At 40.9% G+C, this 23,308-nt stretch overlaps 1 protein-coding gene across 1 annotated transcript in view; it reads right to left on the reverse strand.

Moving 5' to 3' along the window:
* Positions 1 to 1,815: 1,815 nt before the first annotated feature.
* The window catches only part of rell1 (RELT like 1), a 29,669-nt gene continuing 8,176 nt past the window's right edge, over positions 1,816 to 23,308 (reverse strand). The window contains exons 2-8 of the mRNA XM_011487537.4: positions 21,546 to 21,731; positions 13,982 to 14,050; positions 10,266 to 10,320; positions 5,897 to 6,145; positions 3,247 to 3,400; positions 2,483 to 2,526; positions 1,816 to 2,402 (exon numbers count right to left, since the gene is read on the reverse strand). Coding sequence (XP_011485839.1) covers positions 2,491 to 2,526; positions 3,247 to 3,400; positions 5,897 to 6,145; positions 10,266 to 10,320; positions 13,982 to 14,050; positions 21,546 to 21,731 — 749 coding nt within the window. The 3' untranslated portion in view covers positions 1,816 to 2,402; positions 2,483 to 2,490. The remainder of the gene's footprint in view (positions 2,403 to 2,482; positions 2,527 to 3,246; positions 3,401 to 5,896; positions 6,146 to 10,265; positions 10,321 to 13,981; positions 14,051 to 21,545; positions 21,732 to 23,308) is intronic.

Raw genomic sequence — 23,308 nt, forward strand, 5'->3', positions numbered from 1 at the left:
CTGGGCGGAGAACCGTCAGCATTCCAACTGATCACAGAGGAGAACTGAAGGCTGTCAGAGCGGAGATAAGAGAGACGAATCATCGTTTTATAGCAGAGCAAAGCGAGAAGAGGAGCAGTGAAGGGAGGGCTGCAGACGGATCTGTTAGATTTAAACATACAATCTACTTTCTGAGTGACACTAGGTTTTTTCCCAACAATAAAAAATAATAAAAAGTTTAAAAACAACCCCAAGAGATGATAAATATTTTACTATTTATTAAAGGTAATAAAATCGGGAGAACCTTTGTGGAAACGGTGGCTTGGAGCTAAAGTTACTGGATTGTGATGGTTCCTAGCAGCTACGTTAACACAACAGAACTCCACTTTTCAGGTTTTGTACAAAAACACTTATTTTAATTCAAGTGAAATTCGCCAGATTATGAGAAAATGAAGTTCAAGTCTAATTCTACGTTCACACGTGTGCGTTAAGCCTGTGGTGTTCACACTGGACTAGCAGGACAGGAACTTCTTCTTCTTTTACTATTGTGTACTAGCGCATGTCCGCCACCTAGAGGCTTGGTGTGAAATGTCAAAGCGGTGCAAATCTGCCTCCAGGCTTTTTCTTTCACAGCTCCACACCGATATTTGAAAGACTTGGGGTCGTATAATTCCGTTTGGACACAAACTGCAAATATGAATTTTTCCTACATGGAAGGACGCCATGCATAAGTCACTAGCAGATCAGAGTCACTGATCTGGTTGAACTTTTAATGCTCAATTACAGGTGTTAATCGTGGCTGCGTATTAATCTGTGGCTACAAAAGAGCCCGCATCATCCTTCCTCCACCACTGTGCCTGAGAGTTGAGTGTATTTTTTACTTTTTTTTAGGCTTTTTTTTGATGAATCTTTATAAACATGTTTCTTTTTCTATTTCGTCTGTTTATTCAGTTTTTAATTCTACTGTCATGAATAGCTCACAAGCTTTAGCTCGTCCTGAACAACCCTTGTGCTATCTTAGATGACCCCACCCTTACTTTGACGTGTTCTCCCTACCATGACAAAGGTGGATGAAGGTGGAAAGATTTCATGTAATCCATGGACACCAGTGAAGATCACAAATCATTGAAGAAAAAAGGTTCAGAGCACTGTTTAGTGGGTCTAGATGACCCAACTCCAAACGTTGAAGTGCCTAGGATAGCACAAGGGTTAATTATGTTGTTTCTGAGGACGTAGTTTCTGCAGAGCAATAGGAGTTCATCAGAAATTGAGTTGCAGGGAGGACCTTTACCATGCAGAATCCCCCTCCCCCCATTGCTGAGAGCACAGAGGGGTTTTTTTTTAAATCTTTTTCCAACCATTTTTTTCCCTGATTCACAATGATTGGAATAAAGGAATACTCCGAAATCCAACTTTATTCTTGGTTTTCTTCGTACATGTCCTCCGTCATCAGAAAAATGTGACAAACATGTTAAAAACACATCTGACATTCAAACTAAATCAAAATAAAAAAGGTAATTATTCGTTTTTCTGACATTTCACTTTTAGATTCACCTTAAGAATCTATAAATTTAAAACCCAACTTTATTTAATACTGTTGAAATGTTGAAGTTTGCTTAAACTTGACTTTTTCATGAACTAAACTTTTTTTTTGACCATAAATCACTAATTCTATAAAGGCATTTAAGCCATAAAAAGGCACCTCTGGTGTTCCACAGCAACAATAGAAGTTGGCATGTGATTTGAAGGACAAACTCTAGACTGCATCAAAAACACCAAATGTTTGCTAAGATATTGACGTGCAGATTAGTGTCTGGTGGTGAATACGACAACAGATCGGTTTAGATTCTTTATTGAAGTCACACTTAAAAAAACAACAGTTGCGACACACAACGGTGGGATTGAAGAACGACAGAAACAAACAGGATGAAGAGGGTTTTTTCTGCCAGCCTGATAAACTTTGCTCAAACTTCATCTGTACAGGCTTTGAGTCTGTCGTCTGGCTGCTTGGCGACCTTCATCTCCCAGGTCAGGAGATTTGTTATATAAATAAAGAGGACATTATAGAATAAAAGTCTCTTTCATATATCCACCTATAAAACCTTATAAACATATGTACACACATCGTAGACCACGTGTTGGAGAACTTTGTTGTCTAAAAAGCTCTGGTTCAAACCCCAGATGAGCAATGGAGCTGCTGCGTTGCCGTGAAACCGCGGAGCAAGGCGTTTCTGTAAATCTGAATCGGTTTTACTCCTCCTTCACTTGTGAACAGAGACACCCCCCCCACCACCACCACCACCACCTCCTTCCTCATTAGCAGCATGTTTGGGTCCCTGCAGAGCGACGACTCCTGATGTGCTCGTCTCGGGCTGCTGGTTCAAACGCTGGCTTCACGGAGTCTCCGGGTGTTTGTGTTCTAGCTGATAGACAGAAGAATCCTTGGAATAAGGGTTCTTTTTTTTTAAAAACCCTAAACATGCGGCTGAAGGTAAAGAGTTACCTGAGGTTCTATCGCTTCTCTTTGTCCCGGTTCTCTTTCTGCTCCTGTGAGACGAAACCAAAAAATCAAATCGATTCGAGCAGAAATGAAGGACATCCTGTTTGTTTATTAACTTAAGGCTGTCTGTTCCGTACGAAAAAGCCGTGAGTCAACATGGAAAACTAACGGTAAGAAATGAAGCAAACACGGATGTTGACGGGCGCCTTCGATTCTCACAAAACAAACACGGACAGGATGTTGACTCAGTCTCAGGTGACTCCGAGAAATATTCTCACAAGTTAACAGCTCCAAGGATCAAAATTTGACTTATTTGTTTGCCAAAAAAACAAAAACAAAGAGGCGCTTGCAAAAAAAGTAGGCCAGCTCTTCACTTCCGAATTGAAGCTCCTCCAAAAAGTAATTGGAGACAGGTGCAGTATATTAATTTACCACTAGGGGCAAATAAGTTCTCAATCTCTAAAATATTGATGATGAAAATGATGAAGAACTTTTTGGCACTTTGCTTTCCTACTGTGAAGCTTTTCATGACAGAAAAATCTACTTTTAAAGAACCGACTTACACAAGCGTGCTTTGTGTTGCAGTTTTAGATCTGAACATAGCAAACAAAAAAACACATCCATTTTCTGCTACTTTACATGTGAATAATTTTCCATGGTTGCATTACATTTTGCATCAGAAACCATTAAAGATCCCACAGCTACGCCACGAGGAACTAGCAAAGCAAAAGTTTTTTGGTTAAAGGAACGAAAACAAGAAAACTGACGTTTTTTTTGTGCTCAAAAACCTGTCTGAGCTCCAGCGTGGCTTGGCGTGGGGGCTCCACCTGTGTGGGGGTTGATGGGACGCTGCCGTTGGAGTCTGAGATTATCAGAGTCCGTCGATCCTTGGTGGGTTTTTCGCACCTCGTGACACGAAACCTAAAAATAAAAAAAATGAGGGAAAGTTAAAGAAAAGTTTTTTTTAGCTTTAAAAAAAGAAACAAGAGTCAAAGTCTAGAGCTAGGGCTGCTGGGAAATAAATCTATAAAGGTGAGTACACACAGTTTGCGATGAACTCTGAATTGTTTGGGGAAAAAGTTTCATTTTTGTTTGTTTGGTTTAAACCCAATTGTAAAAACTTTTACTTCCTGTTCAGTTTTTTGTACAAATTGTACTTAAAGTGTGAAGAAATAAAAAAAAAGACAACCATCCTAAATTCTTTGCTAGTTATTCCCAAAACTAGAACTTGAATCATTCTGCGCGCAAACACAGACAACAAAGCTTTAATCGAATCCGCAAATGAACATTGGTATCCGGGTCATTCTGACCCTCTGTGCACATTATCAGGAAGTGAAAATGAACTGCCTCCTCCTTGGCCTCCTAATGAGCTTCATGCAGGACATTAAGGCTGAGAAACTTGCTCTTTAGTGCAGAAAGTAACGGGAGATATTTTGGAGTTTGTTTTGAAAATTCATGACACACACGCCAAGGTCTCATTAGCAATCTGTTGCATTCCTAAAGCCCTTACAGAACCCTGAAAGAACATTCGTGGATCCATGGAAGATCTTCTGTAAGAAAGATCAAAAACAGATACACTTCTGTTTCCTCGGCTGAGTAACCGCAGAGGAAAAAACAACATCCAGAAAACGAATTTAAAACGTTCTTAAAAAACTGAAAACCAGCATCTGCTGAACCCGTGTTGAAAGTTCAACCAGTTGAACTTTGACCAATCAGGGACTTGGGTTTGGTAGTGACGTAAGGACGGCGTCCCTTTGAATGAATGAACTGTTTATGAAAATGGATCATGGAGGAGAAATTGATAAAAACGGTTTGTGCCCAGCTGGAATTCTATGACACCAAGCCGGTCCCGGTTTGTCCAGCGTGAACATCATGGGCTAAAGGGCATGTTCAGCACGTTCAGCATCAGCATCCATATCCAGGTGTTAGCATCAATTTTGTATTAGATGTGAATTTAGCCTTACAAACCTTTTTTTTTCATGAATCCACTAACTGTGAGAAGAAGGTTGTTATTCAAAGGTTGAATGAAACTCAATGTGTCTGTTATCCCTTTGATGCTATGCAGTTTCCCCTAAACTCCCCAGACCATAACACTTCCACCTCCATGTTTAACAATAAAATGGTGGTCTTGAGGTCATAGGCAGGATTTCTTCTCCTCTTTCTTATGGAGAGAAGACTTTAGCCCATTTCTCTGCTTTTTCGTCTCACCTGACCACAGCTCCTTCACCCAGCTCTCTCCTGTGAAACGTTTAGATCAGTGGCGTTGGGCCTGGAGGGCCAACATCCTGCTAGTTTTTTTTTTTTTTTTCAGAAACCCAGCCTTGGATGATGCTGATTACCTGGATCAGGTGTGTTTTGCCGATAAGAAGCGTCAATGGCAGGTGAGTTGGAAAACATGTAGGAGGTCCTACAGTTTTGACACCTGTGCTTTAGATGCTCACTTACTAATCTCAGACATGGGCCGTCAGCAGTTTTCTCCAAGACAATGGCTCCAGCTGGCTCCAGATTATTGACAAGACCCTGCTGAGTAGTTCTGGACCGACTCCTCCCACCATCACTGAAACTCCACCGAGAGAACTTGGGTGGAGCTGGCGGCTGAAGGGTCTGTGCGCTTTTTTAACCCTTCAACACCGGAGTCGGCGCCGGCGGCGACACCCAAATATCACACGCCCCTATGGCGTACCGCAACTCTTTGACCGTTTGACGTAAATAAGCCGATTCATCGTCACGAATCGGCTGATTTACGTTAATTGTGTAAGCGGTTGAAGAGTTGCGATAATCAAAAGAATGTTGACTCTGGAGCTAAAGTTGGGATGTTAAAGGGCGTCTAAGCTGCTTGGCTGTGCTCTTCTGGTCCAGTTTTCCCTTCCTGTGTAGCTCTACGATTTTCTACCGGGGTTTGACCTCTGATGAACCCGATAGGCAGGTGTGTCTTTGATCCAGGTAAAGAGCTCTTCCTTTCAAAGGGAGCTTCTCATCTGAGCTCGTTAGCTCCATTAAAAACACCTGGAGGCCGAACACTTTAACCCTTTGATCTGTCGTAAGCCAAATGTACCAAACATTCGCTAAAATGTGCTTGAACGCTAGCTTAAATTTGTAATTGTAAGTGTGGATCCAGCTGCTGAGACCCACGAGGAAGGAGGTGGTCGGGTGGTTTTGCGGGTTAATGTATTTTCACGGGGACGAGGCCTTCGTTTTCCCAGGCCTTTCCCTCACCCGAGTAGTTTCCAGGTCACCGGTCGGGCATCAAAATTAACCCGTTTAATTAAGGGACGTTTTTTTCACGGATGCTATTCAGAGTTAATGATTGATCGTGAACACCGCGCACGCTCAGGTCACCTCTGGGGCGACCGCCAGAAAATTTGATGACCTCCTGCAGATCAAAACATGGACGCGCCACAGGAAAGACTGGCACACCTGCCCACGGCCAGCACCGTGACCTCCCCGAGGTGACTGCGGCGCTGCTCCGCCCGCCGGGCGGACGGCTTCCTCATCAACGGCCACTTCTTCTGGTTGCAGCGCGTGCAGATGTTCTTGGTGCCGCTCGCTCCGCCGATGGTGTGCAGGTGGCTGCAGGTGTGCTTTTCTGCTCCAGCGGGTGGCCGTGGGGACAAAGGGGTCAGCGGAGGGGTGGCGGGGCCCGGGGATGTGGGGGTGAGCGGAGGCCTACAACCGAGAAGTCCAAAGTTAAAGATTGCTGAAAGATTGACAAAAACGCAGCTGTTCGTGTTTGAGTTAAACAACAATCACGTTGCAACATCAACACAAACTGTCATTACAGTTCTGGGTTTTATCCGTTTAAACTTTTATACAAACTGCTAACCAACCGCTTAAGTTGCATTAAACTAGGCGTGCACAATAAATCGTACATTTATCATCACCACCCTGTGCGATTCGTATTTAGCAAAAGACGGCGTGAATTTGCAAAATGGTTACCTTACATTTTTACATACATGTTTAAACAATCTAATGGCTACTTAAAGTGTTGACAGAATCATCATCCTCAACGCATTTGACCAATCAGATGAAGCCCTTTTATGATAGATGCCCGCTTCCATGTATAACTTATGTTATGTTGACTTTTACTTCAATAAAGCTGTTGCAGTGAAATGTAAATCATGTTTTTGCTTTAGCTCTGGGTTCAGGTATTGCAAACCACAATATTGATCACTAATAACGTTTCCTCATATTGTGCAGCCCTGATATAAACCCTGATTTTAAAATGTTGATAGTTTAGGAACACCACGCGTATCTGAAAAAGCGTGACAAAATGTTTAGATGACATTTAAGCCTGGTTTCCACTGGTCTGGTCCGGTCCGGTTTAGAATGGTCCAGGCAATCCAGGTGAGCCAACAACAACAATGGAAGTTTTTGGTAAACAAAGCATTTCAATTTGTTTGAGAGAAGATTGCGGGCGGCGACAGATTTTCAACAGCAGCTACAACCAACAGAGGGCCCAAAAATGGTACGGTTCGGTCCGGCTTAATAGGTCCATTTTGTAATGGAGAGTGCTAAAAAAATCTGGACTGGACCGTACCATACCACTGCGTGGGAACGAGGCTTTAGTGCAATGTTTTTAACCGCTTAAGTTTTTAAATTCATGAAGCTTCAGTATAACAAAGAACAAGAAGCACTGGTGACATCTAGTGCTCGGCTGAAGACATAGCAGCCTCTTAAGCACAAACTGGCCTTCAAGTCTTTTGAAAATAGTTCAGAAAACAGCAAAGGAGTTTTAATCTATTGGTGATTATTTTAAATCGTGATAATATGTAGTATAGTTGACGTTTACAGCTTTAAAAACTACTTTTCTCTTCTGTTTTAGTCTGAATTTAACCCAGAATCGCGTCAAGAAAACAGTCTTAGACCAAATTATTAACAGTTTCCTGTCTTTCCAAACAGGGTTTCAACACCAGGACACTATTGTGCACTTCGACCTGTGTGTGCATGTGCTGAGGCTGCATGATAATGTGATTATTTGGCTTCAGCGAGACACGGCAGCAAAAGAGAATGCTGGGAGTTGTAGTGAGGCTTTGTGGATGAGTGAGGTCAGATACAGATGTGCAACAAGGAGACACTGTCCTTCTGATGGTCCAAAAATACAGGATGAACTCCAAGTATAATGTAAAACGGCTTGGAGACACTGGTGTGTCCTCACAAAATCACAGGTTGTTATGGGGGAGGTGAAGATGCAGACCAGGCTGGAGGACTAAAGAGGTGAAGCTATGAGAATAAGAAATGTAGGGCGATGGATGGGGAACCCCAGCAGCTACTTGCCAGCTTGTAGTCCTCTCTTCATTTTATCTTTTTCTTCCTCCTACTCATCTGTCAGTGTGTCACCCTAACCCCCCCCCCGTATCCCATAAATTGCCCCAACCGAAGCGCTTCTTCTCCCCCATCCTCCATCTCTAAGTGATCAAATGGCAGGCTGCCCACCCTGCCTGACAGAAAAAAAGAAAGGAAGAGGAACCCAGCAGAATCACACAGAAGGAACACAAGGAAAGCTAATACAATGAAAACATTTAAGGTTGAGGGGACACAACTTTCTTTCTTCAAAACGTCCTAAAGATAGATTTTAAAGAGGCAGTGGTCGTGTCGGTCGTCCAAACACAGCATCTCTCCTCTCTGGCCACTTCCTGTTCGCAACATGTGGAGGACGCCGCCGCAGGGGAGATGGAGAAACATGCTTCACTGACTTGATTCACTTGGACTCCTTTGCCGTCACAAGCATCTCCCCCTCACATCCATCCATCTGCTGAACTCCCTACGCTCCCTCTTCTGTCCGTGGGGAGGCTGCGCTACACGTGCTCAACAACTTAGCTCATTGCTCTGTGCAGACGCTAACAGGGAGACCACAGGACACCGACAATTGTACCCACTCGTGAATGAGAAACGAACAAATGTGTGTTCTCCCAGCCATGTCCATCTCAATCAAAAACTCTTCTTTTACTGAAACATAATATTTGTTACTTTATTATTAGGACTGATTTTTAAATAATAACTGTTTGCATCATTTTGTCTATTAGCATGAAGCTAATTGAATTAGCTAGGTTTTTCAATGCTAGCCCGCCTGTCTTGATTGCTGGTTAAACAATTGAAAACAAGGGTTTGGTGGGCTAGCTTCTATTATTAGTTCTGTGTGTTTGTGTTGCAAAATGTATGCTTGTGTAAAGAAATGTGTACCTGTGATGAGTGCTTTTACTATTTGTGTTGCAGAACAAATGCCCATGCTGGAGCTTGTTTGTTTGTTTGTTTTACTCGAGGTTCCAGAATGTTTACTCAAAGTTCCGGAATGTTCACCCAAGGTTCAGGGATGTTTAATCAAGGGTTCTGGAATGTTTATCCGAGGTTCCGGAATGTTTAATCAAGGGTTCCGGAATGTTTACCCGAGGTTCCGGAATGTATACTCGAGGTTCTAGAACCTATACTACTGGTACATTTATGTTTATTTGAGGTCCTAGAGTGTACAAGTAAGGGTTTTAAGGTTTAGAAGTTCCAATTCAAGAATCTAGAATGCTAACTTGGGTTTTAGAAAGTTAACTCCAGGTTTCTTAATGTTCACCTGACGTTCCGGTGTGTTTACTAGAGGTTCTGTGGTGGTTGCTCGAAATTCCAGAATTTGTCATTTGTAAATTCATAGAATTTGTATACTGAAGTTTCTGAAGTGGTTACTCGAGGTTCTAGAGTGCCTTTTCGAGGTTCAGGAGTGTCTAGTTAAGGTTCCGGGATTCTTACGTACATTTAAGAAACTTTCGTTGTAGATTTTTCACTTATTTCACCTTTTTTTTTCTTCATATTTGTCCTCCTGAGTCTATAGATCCTTCACTGAACATATATTAGTGTTGAAGTATTTTGTCATCTTGTCAAAAGGTTGTTGTGGCTTCTTGTGGATTTTATGTCAGTCTCCAAAAAACGATTTATTTTTATTTTTACTTGTATTTTTTAAGATTCTTATCAAATGTAGTCTTTTGCCTTTTTCTGAACTTCGTTAGTTAAACAAAAAATTCAAACAAATCTGTGGATGCATTTTATCCTGTTCACAGACATTTTTGTCAAGTAATTTGGTACTATTGTAAAATATGCTTGAAAATAGTTTCAAAAAGGTTTCAGTTCTTTCGAGGTTCGTGAAAGTTTAGGGCACTTTTGGAGCCACGTCAGCTGAAAACTTCAACAGATCTCTATGAAGCGAGGAAAAAAATGCTTCTTAACTGAACTTAACTTTAAAAGCGAATTATCTTTCCAAATGTCTTTTACTGTTTGTCACCTTCAACAGAGTCAGTCCAGATCTCAGTAGAGGAGACCTAAAATGTTTCTATAGCACAACGCCTCTATTTTCAGTTCTAAAGCTGTTGACTCTTGCGTGACTCTGCTCTAAAGACATGAACAGTTTTCTTTGAACATTTTCAGAAGCGGCTCAGGTTTTTCCATTTTAAGTTAAAAAACATTTTAGCTCTATTGCAACCTGCAGAAATATGTCTTCGTCCTCTTTTTTATTTGCAGCCACATCCACTCACGCCGCCAAAGAAAAATGGAGGAAGAGCAAAGATTAGGGCTCAATTCTTTCCCAGGGAGGAACATGAAGCACAGCCGCGTCGTGTGACTGATCTCGAGCTGCTTCAACCTCAATCGAGCGTGTCTCTTTGGAAAATAGCCGAGTAGGGAACGTGCTCCGGCTGCGTTCAATATCCCTGTCCTGCTCCTGGGCTCAGGCACCATGGAAGCTTACAAGGAGGCTATTGCTGCCCCCTAGTGGATGCATAGTGAAAACAGCTAGATAAGGAACACTTACCCATCTGAATCAATGCTGTTCTCGTGAACCATGGCTTTCAGGGCGTCCGAGTTTGCTGGAGAAAGAAAAAAAGGGAGATGAAGCTTAAACTGGAAGCTGGGACATACAGAGAAAGATGCTGACAGAAAGCAAACAGATTAACTAAAAAGCAAACACATAACTCAATTACTGCATACATGGACCTCTGGGGAATACCGCCAACCTGAAAAACGTATTTTAAAGGAAACTTTCTGCTGACGGAGACAGTATTGTTTACAGACGGGGAGGAATGCCTCCCAGACCAGTTCCTGTTCACGTCACCGAAAAGACAACAGCTCAGGTCAAAATGTGCATGAAAATATTTGCATTTACTTTTTTTTAAACCTCATTTTAAATCAGGAATTCATGTGTTGTCCCAATTTTACACATTTCTAATATAAATTGACATATTAGATATCAAAGTCTTTAAAATTATAATTAAGTTTTACACTGAACGCCTCTTATTCCTAGCAGAAAAAATAAATTTAGAGTATTTCTAGCTGCACAACATCCATAAACTTTAAAGTTTCAGATTATTTTGAAGTATTCATTAACTGCTTTCAGAAAAAAATGTTTTTTCTCTTTTTTTATAGTTTAACAAATGGGGGTTTCTTAAAGTTTCACAGCAGTTTGACGAATAATCTAAAGGTAGAGTATAATAGAAAATGTCTTAAGCATTTCTTGCTCAAAATCTTTTTAGTTTTGTAAAATATTTGTGACGTTTTTGATAAATTCAGAGTTTTCCCTGCAAGATATTCATGTTTATCTTGTTAGCATTTTTTTAACAATAGATTATGCACCTAATTTCTGTCTGAACTTGAAAAATTTGAGTTTTTCGCTTATTCTTTATTATCTGAACAAAAATGTGTTTGTTATGCAAGCGGTGGCCACAACATCCTCTGTTTATCATGTTTTACAGCTTGAAAAAAGTGTCTTTTGGTTGGTTTTCAGTTTGGACTGTAAATGTCTCAAATGTGAATCAAGTAACAAAATCAATACTATGATTAATTTACTGTATAAAAACCATTTTGTAGACTTTTATAGTTAAAATTGGATTTTAAATAGAAGGAAAAACTTGGGAGGAAAAAACTTATAAGTATAAACTGCAACAAAACATTCTGACCAGTAGATGGCAGTGTTTCATTGTTGGGCACAGAGATCATCTCCAACCCCTCTCTTGGCATGACCACAGCACATGCAGGAGTGACAGTCTCAGACAATCATGCCTACAAAGGACTGTAGTCGTCTTTCAAATACACAGATGTCTATTTATTTAAACATTAACAGGCCTCTTGAGAAGCACCATCTCGTTTTCAAGAGGGTCCTCGGTAACGAACGCTTATGACCAGATGACAAAAAAAGGAAAAGAAGAAACAAAGCAACACAACTCAGCTCGTTATAATGCTTAAGTTCCCACACACACAAGCCCAGACTCACTCATGCACACTCACGCGCGCGCGCACGCACACACACACACACACACACACAAATTGTAGCTGGTGAACTTTTCTTCTATTTTGATGGTGGAGCTAACCAAGACGTGCATATTTAATGAGCAGGGGTGAGTCACATAGGGGGAGCGGGGAAAATAAAACAACAAATTAGGATTTACTCCTTCTGTGTTTATGGTATGTGTCTGAAAGGGCATGGAGTATGATTTACTAGAACAGTAGATAATTGTATCATCAGCATAAAAATGGATGCTAACTTTACATGGATGTTAAAGCAAAATATGTTGACAAAATGTTAAATGTGGGACACCAGGGATCATTTCACCACTTTTGAGTAATACAAAGCAGGTAATGACAGAAATGTTTTTATTTTAAACTGATCATTTCTGCTGCAACGAAAACATGACTCTGTACATATATCCAGTGTCAAAATCTGGTTGAATATTTATTTCATTTGTAAGTGACCGTGGTATAAGCAGGATAATAGCCTTTGAAGTATGCATTTTTTAGAATTAACGCACTTTGTGGAAGCAAAATCAACACTTTGAACCATCCTCTACGAAGGTTGCCATGGCGTGCGTTCATTTCTGATATTGCAAACTTCATTAACCCTTACATATCGCCGGTTCTTTTCATGTCGTGCAGCCCTAACTTTCAGTACAGGACTGACAAATACCAAACATCAAGCTGCTTCAACTCCAGGTTGCCCAACCTTTAACCCTTGACCTCTAGATTTACCACACTGCTTGCTTTCTTGCCCTCGCCGCTCCTGATGGCCGGGATCTGGTTTGTTCAGTCAGTCTGGACTCTAATCAGCAGCAATCAGGGCAGGAATACCTGGAAACGGTGCTGGTAGATCTGGAGAACAAGGGTTGAGGGTTGGGCATCCCTGCTCTACCAACTGCATTCACTTGGCAGAGAACTTACACCGGTTTTGTGTTGACAAATATATTCCAAGAATTTTCACTATTCTAACAGAAAGTAGTTCCTGCAGCTTTGGTTGAGCATTCCAGGAAACTAAGGCCATTTAAAAGCACTTTGTACATGAGAGGTGCTGTTCAAATCAAGCAGCCTCGCCTACAACGCCACCATGAGTCATCCGTTTTTCCTCAGTTTGGGGGGAATTTCTCTAAGTCAGCAGCTTTAATAAAACTTTTTATGAAACCAAATCCATTGATCTCTGACTTTCTGTTTTTTTTCAATGAATTTTCTTTTAAACATCAGGGAATCAGCTGCAACAAATCCCAGGTTTTCACAACAAAAAGGAATAGAGGCGCTCTCATTTCCACCAGTAACATTATAACAAAAACTGCTTTTTAAGATCAAGATTCATCAGAAGATTACAAAAAAAAACCCAAATCTCAGCACTAAACTGTTAGAAATAAAATCTTACTAAAAAAAATACACAGAAGTGATTTGTCTCTGAAATGAAAGAAACTAAAACATTTTCCTGTAGAAATTACAAGAATACAGCAGATTTACAGATGGAGCCGGTAATGATGGCATCTGAAAAGTCCGTTATCCAGCCACCCAATGTGCTAAAAGCAAGAGAGCTTCAAAAACGCCAAATCTCTCATTTAGGAAGCAGTAAAGAAGAACTCTAGCAGCACCAAGACAGAAATCATTTAAACAATTAGAACATAAAACTCTCAGGTTTTAGTTAAAAAAGATATGTTGTTTCTTTAAATACATTTTTTTCTTTTTTCTTTAAAAATGAAATGTTAAAAATAGACTCAAAATCTAAAATATCTTATAAGATCCTTTTTTTTCCTTCATTAATTTGTAGCTTAAAGCTATTTATGTAAACTGTAGTTTGGGAAAAATATACTACCATTTATTTAAAGATTAAATAAATAAAAACTATAAGTGCAGAAAAAGATGCATCTTTTATATCTTGGACTAAAATAACATTTCAAATATTTTAAATATATAAATGTTTTGCCAATATGGACAATGGACCTAACAAATTGTTAACAATAAATTAAAAACTAAAAGAATAATGATGCTCTTATAGTCATAAACCATTCTGAGAGACTTTGGAAGAACACAGACGCATCAGAAGTGCATCCGTCTGAGCTTCACTGCTGTCCTCCTGAAGGTTTCAGAACATGCGGTCCTGAACCAGGTTCTACTCAGAGCCCCAACTGTCCGTTTGAATGAGAACAGAATCAAGTTGAGGATTTTGGATAACAATCCCCCATTGAAACACACTGAACACGGTAACAAACCGAGGAGAACAACGCTCACCTTCATTTTTCATGATGTAGTGGACTATCTGTCCCACGGTGTCGCTGTCACTCATGGTGTCATTCGCCTCTGAAAGAAGACAGTTGTGTTACAGCGTGGGAAAATCTATTCATTTCAACAGACGAAACATTGAATTTACTGCAGCTGATTTCCAAAGGTTTCAACCCAAACTGCCACGAGCAAAAAACCCGTCGTTGAGTTTGTGGATCCATCAGAGAGGAAATACTGATTTCTCAAATAATTTGAATGATTCTATCTTCTAAATCTATAGACGGATTAAATAAAATTCAAAATGATCATGCTAATTATTGCTATACGTTTGCATGCTTACAACAGTCTGTATTTTCTTTTTTTTTTATACTGGTTTTGATCATCTGGAATACTTCAAAGTCCAGAATTAAAAACAGTATGTTTTACACAAGTAGTCTGTTATACCCTCTCCAGTTACATAATGGTGAGATAAGCGAGCCTGCATGTGTGCACAAACCCAAGGAATTTGGTTGCGCACACCTATAAGAAGCCACATTTGCCCGAGAGGGTCAGGAAGAGGGAAATCGTGCATTCAAGACACCAGGAAGTTCAATGTGTGAGTTTTAGTGAGGAGAATTCATGAGACCCGTATCTGATTGAAAGAGGAAAAGCTAAAGAGCTGCAGAGTCGTGAGAATGTCTGAGGAATGCCAGGTCAGAGGCTTTGAGCAGCACACAATAGCTTGCTTTGATCAATATCACAACTCAGTCCTGGAAAAAGAAGGAAGAAAGAAAGCAGATGCTGGTTTGGAGCTAGGGATGGCACATGTCAACGGCCGGCCGGCGTGGTGACGTCATGTAGTAGTTTGAATGGGGCTAAATTCAAGCCGCTTGTTTTACCACGTCCCAGAAAAAATAAATAAAATAAGCAGACAAACAGAACATTTTAGTTATATTGTGTCACAAAACCCCGGATTTTACAAATACATGGCAAATTAGAAAAAGTCTGACAGTTGTTGGAGCAGAGCATGCTCAGTAGGGTCATGAAATGAGGAATATCTGAGGCAGCCTGTAAAAAGGGAAGTGTAATTAGTGACTTTCTTGCCCGTGTAAGAACGACCCTAGTGGTTACTGCCTTAACTAACCCGGCTCCAGTCACTTTTGTTTTCAAGAAGGAATAGCAGGTATTGCCCCCTTTGTTGCAAAGTAAGGCCCAAATAATGTATTTCACACCAACACATACACTGAATGGCTACGTTATGAGACGCACTTGTCAAAGTGCTTATTTACGCAAATTTCCAATCAGCCAATCACATGGCAGCAACTCAAGGAATTTAGGCTTGTAGAAATGGTCTGCAGCTATTTAAACTAGGCATCAGAATAGGGAAGAACAGTGATTTAAGTGACTTTGAACACGATGTTTGTGCCAGATGGGTCGCTTTGAGAAGTAAATTTGCTTTTCCAGATCACAATTTTTCATCTGCTGTCTGATTTTATTAATGATTATAACTTATTTATTGTTTTTAACATGTGTTACGCCCCCTGTGTTAATTTAAATTTGGTAGCCGAAAACTTTACTTTTTTTTATGTTATGCCGCCTCGGTGCCCCTAGACACAGAAGGCGGCGTAACACGTGATTTTATTTTGTTTTCTTTTGAATCTGTACAGTGTCCTTGGGTGTTCTGAAAAGCGCTTTTAAATAAAATGTATTATTCTTCTTCTTATTATTATTTCAGAAACTGCTGATCTACTGGGATTTTATCCCACAACCATCTCCAGGGTTAACAGAGAATGGTCCAAAAAAGAGAAACTATCCAGTGAGCAGCAGTTCTGTGGGTGGAAATGCCTTGTTGATGGCAGAGAAAAATGGCCAGACTGGTCTCAGCAGATAGAAAGGCAACAGTAACTTAAAATATCACTGGTTACGAATCGATAAGAGCATCTCTGAACGCACAACACCTCCAATCTTTAGGCAGATGGTCCACAGCAGCAGAAGACCACACTGGGTGTCACTTATGTCAGCTAAGAAAAGGAAACTGAGCCTACAATTCACACAGAATCACCAAAACTGCACAATAGAAGATTGGAAACTCGTTGTCTGGTCTGATGAGTCTCCATTTCTGCTACAACATTCGAATGGTAGTGTCAGAATTTGTTGTCAAAAAAATAAAAACTTGGGTCCATCCTGCTTTGTATCAATGGTTCAGGCTGGTGGTGGTGATAGAATGGTGTGGGGGATATTTTCTTAGCTCACTTTGGGCCCCTTAGTACCAGTTGAGCATGGTGCCAACACCACAGCTTACCTGAGTATTGTTGCTGACCATGTCCATCCCTGTATGACCAAAGTGTACCATCTTCTGACAGTATAAGGCATCATGTCATAAAGCTGGAATCATCTCAGACGGATTTCTTGACCATGACAATGAGTTCACTGAACTCAAATGGCCTCCACAGTCACCAGCTCTCAACCCGATAGAGCACATTCGGGAGCAACAGGAGAAATGACCTCATCTACCAGCAACAGAATGTTTTTTTAGAGGACTTCAGATACAGATTTTATCTTCCAGCAGGACCTGGTCCCTGCCATACTGTTGAAGTACTTAAGGACATATTTTGAAAATACTTTTTCTTATTGATTTGATGTGATCATAAGCTCTGTCTCTATCTTTTTGCAAAAGGTACTAAAAGTAAAAGTAATAATTTCTCCAGAATATTCTAGTTTTCTCAAACCCTGTTTTTGAGGGTTTTGTGAGCTGGAACCCCATTTCTTGTCCAACTAAACAAATACTTAAAATTAATGAAACAGCAGGCCTTGAATCTACATTCTATAAAAGCTTAATATTTTTAATAGAATTTAGGAAATAAATACACTTTTCCATGATATTCTCATTTTTTGAAAGACATACATGTGTGTAAATACAAAGTACATAATTTTAGGCCTTACCGGGCAATACCCCTCTCTACCGCTCTAAATGAAAGCAAACTTTATTTGCATAAAAGCAGAGACTAAATCATCAGCATGAACCATCTTAATGTCCGGTAGTTAATAGAGATACCAGATACCAATAATTAGGTGTCTACAGTAACACAAACTTTAGATTTCCTTTTTGTTTCTTCATTAGAAATCTACAAATTTTCTTTTCTTGGACAATTACATTCTACTTGACCTTTTTTAACATACAGCAAAGGATCTCATTGGAACAAGTATCACTTTAAAACTTTCATGTAAATATGTCTGAAAGCATTCAGACCATTTAATGAATATTGGACATGACTGTAAACCATAAGCTCCCCATCGCCAGGTATCTATTAGGAACAACATGTATCCCCATCAAAAATAAACTTTATTTATCTGAAAACAGTCCATTACTGACTATGACTGTAAACAGAAGCTGCCCAATCTATTAGGAACAAGTGTATATTTAAAAAATAAAGTGTATCTAAAGGCGGTCAGAATAATTTCGGTAGATTTTTGAATATTGGACCGATACAGATAAACTCAAATTATGCAAATATCGACCAATACCGATACTGCCACTGATATATCGCCCATACCTAGTAGTCCACCCAAACCTACACAGTGAGCCATCATTTACTGCAGCAAACACCCCTGTGAGCAATTTCCTGTTGACCTCTTCTTGCAGCTTTTAGGGACAAGCAGGAAGTAGCTAAGATAGGGAACAAAGAGAACAGCTGACAATTGCGGGAATGTGTGAGACAGACCACAACAAAAAACAATGCCACGTCTTTGTTTCGTCATGTTCAAGAGGGCAAGGCTGTCTGAGGAAAGACACTTGTAAAGAAGCCCCGCCTCCTCCTCCACCTCCTCCTCTGATGACGCTTGGCTGTGATTCAAGCAAAGCGATTTAGCTACCTGGAGCGTCTGTCATTACTTGATAATACATTTGCTGCAATCTTTATGGCACTGAATCAAGAGCTCCTGCTTTAGGGAGGTTGCTTCACCTCCTTCTTTTAGCATTACTAAAAGGAGAACAGAAACTGGCTGCTCCTCACAGCTGAGCGAAAGAAAAGGAAGCAGCAAGAGAAAATATTTCACCACAAATGCAAATCTGACCAAAGAAATTAAGTCTATCGCTGCTGCCATCTGCAACCATTTAAAAAAAGAAAAGAAAACAATAACTCAGTGAGGAGTGATTGGATTTTTTCTGTAGTTCCATCGTGTTCAGCCCTCCCCTTGATGAGTCAGAACAGAGTGCGGCAGCCTAGCGCCTTTCTGAGAGGAATTACCCGTTTAGACGGAATCTTAGAAAGAAAGCAACCCGCGTGGCTCAAGGGACTGTTCCCAACAGCGTCGTTGGCGTTTCCTCCTCAGTGTGGAGCCCTGAACCATCATGAAACGCACAATTATCGCTAAACCTCTAACGTTTTAGATAAACATTCCATTCAAGGCACACCAGTCTGCTGTTTTCGTCTGCGTGTTGGCATGCAGAAGAACATTTGGCTCAGGCACGTTGTTGAAGCCTGCAAGTCCTCGACAGCCGGCAAACCTCCTGCTTTCACTGTTGGCACAAGAACCCTTTGTAACTGCTGCATGTTACCTTATGTTAATCCAGGCTGATGTTGCACATTTGATGTCCAATCTTTAAGCAAAAGAAAAGACCAAATAAATCCTCTAATAACTATTATTTTCAGACCATTTATTGAATTTTTGATATAACTGTATTCTATAAGCTATTTGGGACAACATGTATCCCCATCAAAAATAACATTCACTTGAAAACAGTCCATTACTGACTATGACTGTAAACAGAAGCTTCCCAATCTATTAGGATGAAGTACACATTTCAAAACAGTCAGAAGTTTTTTTTTAACATCCACTGATACCTACACAGGACATTTTTCATGACAAACAATCCAGCGTGTAACGTTCTTTCACCCAACAGTTGCTGGGATAGGCTCCAACAACCCAGTGACCTCAAAATCGAATGAACTGATTTAGATGATGAGACAACAAGATTGCCTGTATGAACTCAGCACACATCCTGGCTACAACCGATCTAATGGAGACGCATCTTCATGAACAGAACTGTCCCAAACCCTCACCCCACACGATGGAAAAATTCTGCACTGCAGTTCCACATGAACGCCCCACAAATGACTACCAATACTGGAGTCACATGGGAGTTCAGTATCTGGAGTGGAGGAGTGAAACTCGGACACCCACTCTTTCCATGGATCGGAGTGGCAGAAGTAAAGGACCACATCAAGATCAACAGGTTCGCATTGCTGAGACTCCTTAACACCACCTACAAATTTGCCAGCACATCAGCAGCAGAAATATCAGCCATAAAAACTATGGTTCTGCAAAATCCACTCGTGCTTGACCTCCTAACCGCATCATCGGGAGGCGTGTGCAAAATGCTTGGAGACACCTGCCGCACTTTCATCCCGGACGGCACCAGTGACAGACAGGACATTTCTACCACACTGCACGACTTTACGGAGCTGCAAGCTTTTGTGCCTGTTTAGTCGTTTTACAAATGTGCTCTGCCTCGTGTCATGTCCATGATCACAAAGGCCACCACGCAGGCTTTCATCTGTTACCAGCTTGTCCAACAAGCTGAAGAGGACCCCTCCACGTCTCAATACTACTACTTCAAAGGAATCGTATGAATCTTTCACTGAAAATGTCAAAAGCAAGTGGTGATATTTTCTACGCCCTGTTCTTATGATTATATAACCATGCTTCATGTTTGTAACTTCAATTTATCTGTGTTTACTTAAGACGTGTTTGAAATGATAAAAAGGGAGGGATGTTAGGGTTACGTAATTATCATTTGCTTACACGCTATAATCACTATGTAGCGATCATCTATTTATTTTTGTGCTCATTGCGTTTTTTAGGGGTACTTTGGATTCTGTCATTTCATATATTTACACAACAGATTTTACACTGTTATTCAGTTTCTTTATATGTAACACAAGAAAACCAAAACAGTATATCAATCCTCAGTCTCTCAAAACCGATTTGTTTTCTTTAAATGTCCTGTTAATGTTCGTGCTGTTGAGTCTTCCTCTCAGAGTTCACGGTCACTCCCACTCCTGACACGTAGACATCATCCACAATAAAACGAAATCCAAACGTAAAAAGCAATCCTCTTGCCCATGAGTCGATTGTCCAGGTGAGTCCAAACAGAAATAAATCCCAAAACGAATAATGATAGTAGGATCAGAATTTTTTAGTATGATTGCCTCAGTTCTATCTTTCAGTAAGAAAACAATGACCTGAAAAGTGCTGACCATACAAGACATGATGATGTCCCTGTAGTGCTTGATTGAATGACCCACTTTTATGTTATCAACCCCGGCCACCAATAAAACCAGACTGGATACACTGGGAAGGCAGAACTCCTCTGCGACAGTTCGCGCTATCACAGACCGATTCTCCTTCTGCAGAAGTCTAACAAAAATTCTCATCTCCTGTGTGGTTCTTCTCCTTGTTAGAGAAAAGTCATAACCCTGACAGATGGATGTATGAATGTATGGACAGACGGGTGCATGGACAATCTGCTAGTTTAGATTTGATGGGTGCCTTAATGGGTTCATGCATTTTCATTTGACAAGTCATATTTCACACCAAGTCAATACTTGGTAGTCACGTGGGTCATTACTGGTGGATACAGATCGTCTGCAGGTGAAAAATGGGCAAACCTGTAGAGGGCATTCAATCAAATAATGTCTCATTCACAATTTCTTCTAGTTGAAAGTCAACCTTATTGACACCAAGAGCTTGCCTGAATCCAGAAACTTAAGTTCTTCACATCCAAGTGTGGTAACTTGCATACACACCCAAAAACCCTTTCTTTGAGCTAAACTATATGTCTATTTCAACAAACAGGAAAACAGGATATCAACAAAGAACAAATGGGATTCTTTGGCCAATTAAACTGTTCGGCACTGCAAAACAATACTGGGGCCCTCACAGCCGGACCTCCTCAAAATGAAATATGTCTTCAGGAAATCCGATCTGGCCCTTGTTCCTCTACTGGAAAAGGAGGAGGAAAAAGGAAGCAGTTCCTGGAAATGGTTCTTTCAGTCAGAAATGATGCAATTCTTGAACATTAAAGCCTTTTAAACGCCTTCCAATACATTAAAAAAAGCTAACTGTAGAGGTGAGAGTAATTAGGATGTAAAAGATTTTGCAAAATATTTGATTTCTATAAGAATTGGCTTGTGTCCAGTGGGATAAATCAGCAAATTCCAGTCCCTGTAGCAGAGCAATCATCCCACCCCACATGTTTCACTTGTTATTCAAGTACTGCATGTGATCCTGGGTAGCAGGACCTGAGGTCTAGTATCGAGGAATGCCAGTGTGTTTGTTTTTCGAAAAAGGAAATTAGCAAAGAAAGGAGTTCCGACCTCTTTTACGCATGCATGGGGAAATCTGATCCTGTCTGAACAACAATCTTGGGTGGGGACTCTGCATGGAAGATGACATAAGCACAGAGCCGTTGCGGCAACCCAATTTGCATCAGACAACAACAGACTTCCAAGTCTGCAAAAATGACACCACAGTTGGAGTTTTTTTTATTTTTTAAACTGCCTCAAACTCTATTTAATCCAGCTGACCTTACCTCCGCCCAGCTCAGGATCCTTTTCTTCTGCGTCACACTCCTCGTCATTTTGGGCAGTGGTGCACCTGTAGCCCTTCTTCTTCAAAATATGGCAGATTACCACCCCCAACAAACCCAGGAGGAAGAAAACTGGGACCAGGACGAAGGCGATGTAGTCTGGGTTCCCACTGGGTTTATTTTGTTCTGCTGAAAGATTGAAGAAAAAAAAAAGATCAATTTAAGTGACTGATCTACATTTGCTTCAACAGGAAACGGAAGAGCAAACTAATGTGAAGAGTGAGTCTGGATACACACACGTCTAAGGCTGGGAGATCTAAACCCTGTCAGCTCCAACCTGACAGTCTCACCTGCTCCCTCTGCTCCTAAACTGCTGAGTCATGACTCTGAAAATTGTAGAGTCACACCGAAGGCATCAAAACTTTGAATTAACACATGTGGAATTATATACATAACAAAAAAGTGTGAAACAACTGAAAATATGTCATATAGTAGGTTCTTCAAAGTAACCACCTTTTGATTTGATTACTGCTTAGCACACTCTTGGCATTCTCTTTCTACTAGCTTCAAAAGGTAGTCCCCTGCAATGTTTTTCACTTCACAGGTGTGCCCTGTCAGGTTTAATCAGTGTGATTTCTTGCCTTATAAATGGGGTTGGGACCATCAGTTGTGTTGTGCTGAAGTCAGGTGGACACACAGCTGATAGTCCTTCTGAATAGACTGTTAGAATTTGTATTATGGCGAGAAAAAAGAAGCTAAGTACAGAAAAGCGATCATAACTTTAAGAAATGAAGGTCAGTCAATCTGAAAAATTGGGAAAACTTTTGTGTGCAGTCACATAACCATCAAGCGCTACAAAAAAAACTGGCTCACATGCGGAGATGAAGACCAAGACGAACAGGAAATGAAGACCAAGAGTCACCTCTGCTGCAGAGGATAAGTTCATCCAAGTCCCCAGCCTCAGAAATGGCAGGTTAACAGCAGCTCAGATTAGAGAGCAGGTCAATGGCACACAGAGTTCTAGCAGCAGACACATGTCTACAACAACTGTTAAACGAGACTGTGTGAATCAGGCCTTCATGGTGGAATATCTGCTAGGAAACCACTGCTAAAGAAAGGCAACAAGCAGAAGAGACTTGTTTGGGCTAAAGAACACAAGGAATGGACATTAGACCAGTGGAAATCTGTGCTTTGGTCTGATGAGTCCAAATTGGAGATTTTTGGTTCCAACCACTGTGTCTTTGTGCGATGCAGAAAAGGTGAACGGATGGACTCTACATGTTTGGTTCCCACCGTGAAGCATGGAGGAGGAGGTGTGATGGTGTGGGGGTGCTTTGCTGGTGACACTGTTGGGGATTTATTCCAAATTGAAGGCATACTGAACCAGCATGGCTACCACAGCATCTTGCAGCGGCATGCTATTCCATCTGGTTTGCGTTTAGTTGGACCATCATTTATTTTTCAACAGGACAATGACCCCAAACACACCTCCAGGCTGTGTGAGGGCTATTTGACCAAGAACTAGAGTGATGGGGCGCTGCGCCAGTTGACCTGGCCTCCACAGTCACCGGACCTGAACCCAATGGAGATGGTTTGTGGTGAGCTGGACCGCAGAGTGAAGGCAAAAGGGCCAACAAGTGCTAAGCATTCTGGGAACTCCTTCAAGACTGTTGGAAGACCATTTCAGGTGACTACCTCTTGACGCTCATCAATAGAATGCCAAGAGTGTGCAAAGCAGTAATCAAAGCAAACGGTGGCTACTATGA

The sequence above is a fragment of the Oryzias latipes genome, chromosome 18 (assembly GCF_053564925.1).
Source record: "Oryzias latipes strain Hd-rR chromosome 18, Olatipes_Hd-rR_3.1".
Lineage (NCBI taxonomy): Eukaryota > Metazoa > Chordata > Actinopteri > Beloniformes > Adrianichthyidae > Oryzias > Oryzias latipes.